Source organism: Callospermophilus lateralis, chromosome 1 (genome assembly GCF_048772815.1).
Source record: "Callospermophilus lateralis isolate mCalLat2 chromosome 1, mCalLat2.hap1, whole genome shotgun sequence".
Lineage (NCBI taxonomy): Eukaryota > Metazoa > Chordata > Mammalia > Rodentia > Sciuridae > Callospermophilus > Callospermophilus lateralis.
In genome coordinates, this window is record NC_135305.1 from 114,213,492 (window position 1) to 114,222,337 (window position 8,846).

The window sequence follows — 8,846 nt, forward strand, 5'->3', positions numbered from 1 at the left end:
ATGGCTTCAGACCACCAGACCCAGGCGGGCAAGCCGCAGCCCCTCAACCCCAAGGTGGGTGCCTGTCTCGGGGGGAGGGCAGACCAACCTCCCTCCTCCCCTCCCCCGTCTCCACCGACCCGAGGCCCCGTCCCAGCCCAGGGCACGCGGGCCTTGACGCAGCTGTGCAGGCTGACACCTCCACTCCTCGGCTGCTGTGCACCCTATTTTGCCCCCAGGACTCCCCAAGGCTGAGGTGGACCTCCGCCTATCAGAGAAGCGGCTCTTGGTTGAGAGGTGCGGGGTGGCTTCCAGCTCCACGCCTGCTGTGTGACTCAGGCCAGTTGCTCAACTTCTCTGAGCCTCAGTTCCCTCTAAAATGGGAAGAGCAGCCAGGCTCAGCCTAACTCCTGGCCCACGGTGCCCGTGAGGACCTCAGCTTCACTCTGGTGGGGTCCCTGGGGTCTTATTCCAGTGGTAGAGGCTCGCCTCCCCACCCAGCTTCACACTCTATCAACCTCCACCCTCCCGGCCTCTCCCGGGTTTCCTTCTGCTCTAGGAGTCCTGGCGTGGAGTCCATGCAAAACTGCCCCCCTGACACCCTCCTGCTCATTTGTCCCCTTCCAAGCCACCCTTTCTAGAGGAAAGACAGACCCTAAGCAAGCAGCTGGATATACACCATAGAGTAATGGTAACTGTGCAGTAAATCACAGAGCAGGGTGCAGGGTCCCTGAGAGCCAGGGAGGACGGGGAATGGCCGTGTCCACAGAGGAGCTCAGGGAGGGTCTTTCTGAGAAGGCGACCTTTGAGCAGAACCTTGGGTCAAGCGAGGGAGTAGCCATGTGAAAACTTGGAGCTGGGGTCAGTCAGAACGCCCAGGCAGTGGGAACAGCATATGCAAAGGCCCTGAGGTCAAGAACGAGCTTGGTGACTCTGGCAAACAGCAGAAGGTTGGGCTTAAAGCATCCCCCGTCCAACTGATGTGCACTGTGAGCCGCCCAGGTAACAAAAATGTTCTAGTTGCCACACTTACAAAGCTGAAAACTCATATTCATCTTATGTTGTATTAAACCTAATGTATAAGAAAATGAGCATTTTAGTGAATAATCAAGAGAAGACTCCTTAGGGAGGTATTTTAGGTTCTTTGTTCCCCATTCAAAATCAAGTGTGTATTTTATACTTAGAGCACTATCCTCACTCAGACACACTGCAGATGTGGAGCTGATGGCTGTTCCATTCAGCAGGGCAGCTTTAAAGAATCAGATAACGTGGAACATTTTAGCCTCCATTTTATTTATGAGCGACAACAGTGAACACTGATAGGGGTGGACTGGGCTCTCTGAGGCTTTTCAAATGCCTGGAGGGTCTGCCTTCCTCACCGGACCCTCCTTCCCAAGTGCCTGCTCTCCGGCCAGGTCATGAGAAACCAGCCCCTGACTTCCACACTCTTGATCCTTCCCAGCACCCGTACAAAACAGGCCTGACCTCCCATTTCACAGGCAAGACAACCGAGGCCCAGAGACATCCAGTTGCTCCCTAGGTTTGCACAGCACAACCCATGTTTCCTGCCCCCGGGGTCTAGCTGGGTCAGTGACTCTAAAGGCTGAATTGATCCCATGGAATTTGTCTCTGAGCCCCGCTGGCTGGCCTTTATCTGGCTAATCCCCTGCCTGGGAGCCGGAGGCCTGTGTCCCCTGCCAGTGCTGACCTTGTGGATTCTGCCGCTGGGAGCTGTCCCCCCCCCCCCCCCCCCCCCCCCCCCCCCCCCCCCGGAATGGTGGCTGGAGCGCACGGTTCCCAAGCTCTCGCTGAGGCGGCCTCCCAGTTGGTGCTCGGTGGGGTCCGGGTGGGGGTGGGGGTAGGGGTCTTGTACTTTGCAGAGCTTCGGCTTCTCTGATGGGGACCCCGCGAGGCCCCTTCCCTGGGCAGGGAGAGGACCAGGTGAGGCGAGGGGAGGTCGGGCCCCGGGAGGCCCCTGAGGCCGAGGCTCCGAGGAGGGGCCCAGGTGGGCGTGGTTCCGTGGTTTCCATGGAGACCAGGGACATCTGGTGGTGCTGGTCCAGCTCTGGAGTGGGAGGAGTCACTAAGCGCTGGCCTGTCTGGGACCGTCCCCAGGGCTCAGGGTCACAGGGGCCTGGTGTGCGGGGTAGATTTGCAAGCTGCTGCTTCCCTTCCAGCTGCCCAACCAGCCTGGGCGCCCGGTCAGCTCTGCTGCTGCCCACCGGGGGCTCGGGGCTGCGCCTCGGTTCCCACGACCGTGAAGGGCCGGGGGGCGCCCGCCCAGCTCTCCAGAGGCCCTGGATCCGTCCCCAGTACTGCACACAGGGAGGGCAGCACGGCTGTCCCCTCCCATGCCCCCAGTGCAGGCTGGCCGTGTGCACCCCGAGGGCAGACTGAGGCCTCCTGGCCCTGAGGGTCGACCCTCCAGCCTCCTCGGAGGCTCTGACCCGACTCTTGCTGCTGCAGATCATCATCTTTGAGCAGGAGAACTTCCAGGGCCACTCCCACGAGCTCAGCGGACCCTGCCCCAACCTGAAGGAGACGGGCGTGGAGAAGGCGGGCTCTGTCCTGGTGCAGGCTGGACCGTACGTATCCGCGTGGTCGGGCTGCCAGGGTGAAGCAATCGGGCTGTGGGGTTGGGGGTCTGTCCTCTCTGTGCCCTTAAGATGCGGGGTCTGGCAGCCCAGTGGGAGAACTTGTGCTTTGGAGCTGAGTTCAAATCCCGATTCCACCACCTCTGGGCTGTGTGACCTCTGACCAGGAGCTTCCCTCTCTGAGCCTCCCTTTCCTCCTGGGTAGGACGAGGATGGGAGGAGAGAGCTCAGGGCAGGGCTGGGCACAGATGACAGCCACCTCTTCAAGGCAGGGACACAGACCTTTTAAGAGCTGCCGATTTGCTGGCCTATTTGGGGGCCACATCTTTACTTGAGAAAGAGGGGGTGATTGGCAGATGGACCGTCCCCTTGTCGTGTAGATGAGCACAGTCCTGTGCAAGCCGGCAGGTGGCACGGGTCTCTCCCACGGCTCCTGGCCACTCCCTCTCTGTAAGAGCCTCAGGATTCGGGGGATCACCAGTGACCCCCATGCAACAGGTTGGAGTCTGGAGTGGCTCAGTGTCCTGCGGGGACCACCCCACACTTCAGGATGCTCGGGGAATTTTGCTGGTGCCATGGCCCTGCCTGTGTCTGCATCTGAAGACGTGGAGAAGGTGGCCCACGCAACAGCCCTGCCGAGCCTCCATTATCTGGCACACCCAGGGAATCTGTTGCACACCTTCCAGATAACTGAAGTCCAGGCCACTGGAACTGCACGTGGGATTTTCAATTACCTTTTGATATATATAAAATCATACACCAGGGGTTGAACCCAGGGCACCCGACCACTGAGCCCCATCCCAGCCCTATTTTGAATTTTATTTAGAGACAGGGTCTCACTGAGTTGCTTAGGGCCTGGCTTTTGCTGAGGCTGGCCTTGAACTCACGATCCTCCTGCCTCAGCCTCCTGAGCCTCTGGGATATTCTTTTAACATTTTGATGATAGAATTTCCGGAGCATATTTTAACCCAGGTTTTTGAGTTTGGTGGGTGGATAGTTTTGGCAGTGCTGGAGATGATACCCAGGGTTTTAAGACACTAGGCAAACACTCTTCCACTGAGTGCTGTCCCCAGCCCTGCCCACCTATTTTACACTTTTAATTTAAAAATATAGATGTATACATTTTGAGTTTTAAATTTTGTTTATTGTTTAAAGTGCTATTACCTTAAATTAAGAATATAGGGGCTGAGCGTGTGGCTTGGTGATAGAGAACTTGCCTGGCACACAACCCCAGCAGCACCAAAAAAATTAAATAAATAAGAACAAGTGTTTAGATTAAAAGAAGGAGGAGGAGGAGGAGGAGAGGAAGAAGGAAAAGAAGAAGAAAGAAAGGAAGGAAGGAAGGAAGGAAGGAAGGAAGGAAGGAAGGAAGGAAGGAAGATAGATGGCTTTAGCCCGACCACTCAGAAGTAACCATTGTTAAGATTTGGGTCTAACTGGGCGCGGTGGCACACGCCTGTCATCCTGGCTGCTCGGGAGGCTGAGGCAGGAGGATCTTGGGTTCAAGACCAGCCTCAGCTACCTAGCAAGGCCCCAAGCCACTCAGTGAGACCCTGTCTCTAAATAAAATTTTAAAAATAGGGCTGGGGATGGGGCTCAGGGATCGAGGGCCCCCAAGTTCAGTCCCTGGTACCCCCCCTCCCTGAAAAAAAGATTGGGCTCTAAATCTAGATTTTTCTCTGCGTTATATTTAATGGTTTTTGAAAGAATCAGAACGGCTCGGTGATGTACTTGGAGTTTTGTAGCCCACGAGGTCATAAAGTAGTGGGGACTCGTCTGGGTCACGGAGGGCTTCTGTGTGGTGTCCTGTGGCCACTTCCACGCAGACTCCTGGCCCCCCAGCCAGCCTGCTGACACCGGGTGGAGCCCGGGACCTGCTTCCCGCCACCACGTGGCCCAGCTGAGGCGGAGACTGGGGTCCTACGGCGTGACCCTGGTGGCTTTACCATCCTGTGGTCGGACGGGCCACGTGGATGTCACCCGCCCTGGTGCCACATGTGGAAGTCGTCTCTTCTTGTGATGGGGTCCTCGGGCGTCAGCTGTGAGCTCTTGACTGCCACTTTCTGGGTCCCCTGCCCACGCAGACGGCTGGTCTCTCCAGGGACGCTGAGCTCAACCTCCTGTCCCCAAGGCCACCGTGCGCCTGAGGCAGGGTTGGCACTGGGTGGCCCCAGGGCGCTCCCTGCCCGAGGCAGACCCTCTCCCGTCAGCCCCCCCAGAGAGGCTCCTTCCCCTGACGTCCCTCGTGGCCACTTGGCACCCACAGGATGGGACATTTCAGGAACGAGATTGTCCCCGTCCTGGACAGGAGGCGGGTTCTCCTCCTCCCCCTCCCTCCAGAGAACAGTGAGATGGCCATCTGCAAAGCCTCAGCAGGTGACAGGGACAAGCCACCTACCTGGAGGGGATGTGAGGTCCCCAGGAGCAGCAGGTGGCTCACACGCCTTTTTAAGGAAGGGCCTTGAGCACCCGGGTCTGGGCACCTGGGGGGAGCTGGCATCCCCCAGGGGGGACGCAGGCCCAGGGGGACGGATCTCAGAGACCCTGTGTCCAGGAAGAGGCAAGAGACTCGCGGGGACAAAAGAGTCCCTGTTGCTCCCAGGGGGAGGCCCAGGGTGGCCCCGAGAGGGAGCTCAGCGGAGAAGGTGGAGGGTGCTCCTGTCCTCCCAGCGCCCCCTGCGGTGACATTGCAGGGACAGCTGCAAACCCGCGGTGGTGGCCTTATTGATGCCATCCGTCGGCTGTTGGTTTTGTTTGCTTGGACAGTAGCTCTGAGCCTTGGAGCACCCGGTGGCCCTGGCATTTGGTGTGGGGGGTCCCTTGGACCTGCTTCGTCTGTCACTGTGTCCCTGGCTGAAGGCGCGTGGCCAGGTGGCCACGCTGCCGGGGGCGGGCCCAGGGGCGGGTCCTGCGGGGCGCTGGGCTGGACTGACTGTCCCTGTCTCTGCGGCAGCTGGGTGGGCTACGAGCAGGCCAACTGCAAGGGCGAGCAGTTTGTGTTCGAGAAGGGCGAGTACCCCCGATGGGACTCCTGGACCAGCAGCCGCAGGACAGACTCCCTCAGCTCCCTGCGGCCCATCAAAGTGGTGAGTGCCCTGCCCCACCACTCTGTCCCCTCGGCCACGTGGAGCCACAGGTGCGGGACCCGGAGGAGCCTTTGCTGTTGGCTCTGCACCCCATCTGACTGGCAGGGAACCGCCTGGCTTGTGACCTTGCAGAGTCCTTCCGCCTCCCTGAGCCTCGGGCTCCTCCTCTGGACCTGGGGCTCTTAGTATCTGTGGTCCTGAGATTCCCAGGAGCTCGGCCTGAGCCTGTCACATTCTGTAACCACAAGGCGACAGAATGCTCCAGGGGACACTGCTCACATTCTATCCTAGGTGGATGGTGCTCCCTAGAGTTGCCCGATCCTGTTACTAAGTAATTGCTCAATAAATGGTCACCGTCTTGAATTTAAAAGAAATTCTGTGCTGAGGGGAGAAAAAGGTGGTTCAGCTCTTAATCAAGACTCGTGCCCATGACAGCTGTCTGTACTTCTCTGAGCCTGGTTCTCACTAGTGGATAAACTCTTGGGGAGGGGAAAGGACCTACCACTGCTCAAGCACTCAACTCCCCAGAACTTCCAAGCCCGGACTGTGTCCTCCCACAGTGTGGTGGAAGACTGGGAGAAGACTGGACTTGGCCTTCTACAGACCTGGGGTCATATGTGGGCTCTCCTCTTCCCACCTGTGTGACCCTGGGCAAGTCACTTGACCTCTCTGTGCCTCAGTCTTCTCATCTGCCAAGTGGCATAAGACTTGCTTAAAGGATTCAGTGAGACAACTAAGAAAAACGCAGGAGCTGGGGCAGGGGAAGAGACAGGAGGGGGGGCTGTGCTGTGTACCTGGGGGGTGAATAAGACACGGCTGCACTTTAAGAATGAGAAAGCCCAGTTTGTGGGAGGGAAAACCACGTTTCAGAATCAAATATCCCCCCAAGTGTGACGTCTGGGAGCCCACGGCTCAGGAGGGACTCCACAGACTCACGGTCCTCGGCGCTGTCACAGACCCTCACTGGGTGGGTCTGTGGAGCAGAGGGTCTGGGTGCAGCGTGCTGGGGTGTGGGGTGGGGGAGGGCTGCCCCCCACAGTGGCTTTCCCTGCCCCGCCACAGGACAGCCAGGAGCACAAGATCATCCTCTACGAGAACCCCAACTTCACGGGGAAGAAGATGGAGATCATAGATGACGACGTGCCCAGCTTCCACGCCCACGGCTACCAGGAGAAGGTGTCGTCGGTGCGGGTGCAGAGCGGCACGTGAGTGCAGCCCCAGCCCCCTCGCCCCGGGCACCGCCTCTGGGGTCCCCAGTCTTGGAGACCAGCCTGGGGGCGCGGCAGGACCCTGTCTCCAGGAACAAGGGCTGGGGTGTGGCTGGGCGGCGCGCGCCCCCTGGGGCCATCCCCGGTACTGCAGCAACCAAGGGAGGATGTGGGCGGGCTCTATGCAAATGACATGAGGGCCCCCCACCCCCCACTCCCCCACCCCGGCCTGGCCTTACACAGCCTGTTTGGCGACACCTACTGGCTTCTTGGGGTTCTTCAAGTTCCCTAAATACTGTGCAAAGTCCCCGGCTCCTGCACACGTGGATTCCCACGTACGTCCACTCAGGCCCGGGCTCCCACGGGCAGCGTCAGGAGGAGGCCTGGCAGCTGCCCGGTGCAGGTGACCCTCCAGGGGGGGCTGGTTTGAGGTGCCCCACAAACCTCAGCCTCTCCCTCGAGGGAGAGGAAGCTCCCCGCAGAGACCAGCCTGCGCACAGCCTGCGGAGCCTTCCGGGGAGTTCTTGATCCATGAAGGCCCTGGTGGCCTCAGTGCAGGGCACAGGGGCACGAGGCGGGTGGGCGGAGCTGGAGGTGTCAAGAGACTGGCTGGGCAGGTCCTTGTGGGCCAGGGCTCTGCGATGTCCCCTGAGGACAAGATTGTCATTTGCATTAGGTGCTTAAAAGAGTCAGTGACCCCTGAATGGCAAAGGCCCTGAGCAGTGGCTGGATTGGGGGGCCCCTGGGGACCTGTCCTAGTCAGATCTTCTGGGAGCTTATGACCCTCCTTGCTCTGACCCTGTGTCAGGCCTTCAGCTAAGACTCATATTGGGAGGGAGGGAGCTGCCCATGGAGAGCAGGAAGGGGGCCGGGCGCAGTAGTGCTCACCGGTCATTCCCATGGCTCTGGAGGCTGGGGAAGGAGGACTGAGTTCAAAGCCAGCCTCAGCCATGCCCTAAGCAACTCAGTGAGACCCTGTCTCCAAATAAAATGCAGAACAGGGCTGCGGTGGGGCTCGGTGGGTGAGGGCCCCTGAGTTCAATCCCTGGTACCGTCATCCCCCCAAAGAAAGAAAAAAGCAGGAAGGAAGTAGAAGGCCACCCTGGGGGGGGGGGGGCGGGGGAGTGCCGAGTCCTGCCAGCTCCGGGAAGGCAGGCGCCCTCTCCTGGGGGCTGAAGGTCTCTCTTTCTCTCCCCTCCGGCCCTGCAGGTGGGTCGGCTACCAGTACCCCGGCTACCGCGGGCTGCAGTACCTGCTGGAGAAGGGCGACTACAAGGACAGCAGCGACTTCGGGGCTCCCCACCCCCAGGTGCAGTCCGTGCGCCGCATCCGCGACATGCAGTGGCACCAACGTGGCGCCTTCCACCCCTCCAACTAGAGCCCCGAGGCCCCGCCCTCCTCCCCAGGGGCCCGGGCGGCTGCCCAGGACCCTCCAGACCCCCCAGCGAGTGAATAAAGTGTGCCTTGCAACTGTGTGCGGGTCCTTCATCCACAGCGGGCCTGGGCGGTGTGCGCGTGGGTGTGTGCATGGGTGTGCATGTGTGTGCGTGTGCGTGTGCGTGCATGTGTGTGTCAGAGAGAGAATCGGCAAGTGGTTGGGCAGGGTAGCAGCAACCCCTCCTGGAACCTTCCAGCTCTGCAGCTACTTAGCTGTGTGACCTCAAACCCACTGTCCGACCTCTCTGAGCCTGTGTCTCTCCACCTGATTGACAACTCCGTTGCCTCCTAAGCGGGCACCTGGGCTCTCTCTCATGCGAAGGCTGAGCACAGTCACTCTCAGGAGCACGTGAGGGATGCCCCATCCCTTAAAACCAGCCACATCCGCCTTCTCCCATGACATCCTTACCCCTGCGGTCCTGGGCGGGGGTTGTTTCCCAACTGCAGCGGAGCCCAGAGCCCTGCAAGGCCACCCTGTCCTGGGGGCATGTGACAGCTGCATGTTTGTGCCTTCCTGGGTCTGATGGTTCAGTGTCACCCTG

At 59.7% G+C, this 8,846-nt stretch overlaps 1 protein-coding gene across 1 annotated transcript; it reads left to right on the top strand.

Annotated features, from left to right (window-relative positions):
• On the top strand, positions 1-8,245 carry Crybb2 (crystallin beta B2). The gene is made up of 5 exons (XM_076864970.1): positions 1-54; positions 2,446-2,564; positions 5,527-5,659; positions 6,722-6,864; positions 8,077-8,245. The coding sequence occupies exons 1-5, from the start codon at positions 1-3 to the stop codon at positions 8,243-8,245; spliced, it is 618 nt and encodes a 205-aa protein (XP_076721085.1).
• Positions 8,246-8,846: the final 601 nt, after the last annotated feature.

Bases quoted from the DNA above. Each gene is read 5' to 3' on its own strand.
- Crybb2 (XM_076864970.1), top strand. From the start codon at position 1: ATGGCTTCAGACCACCAGACCCAGGCGGGCAAGCCGCAGCCCCTCAAC. The intron at 2,565-5,526 runs GTACGTATCCGC...TCTCTGCGGCAG, and splicing joins GTCCTGGTGCAGGCTGGACC to CTGGGTGGGCTACGAGCAGG. The intron at 5,660-6,721 runs GTGAGTGCCCTG...GCCCCGCCACAG, and splicing joins CCCTGCGGCCCATCAAAGTG to GACAGCCAGGAGCACAAGAT.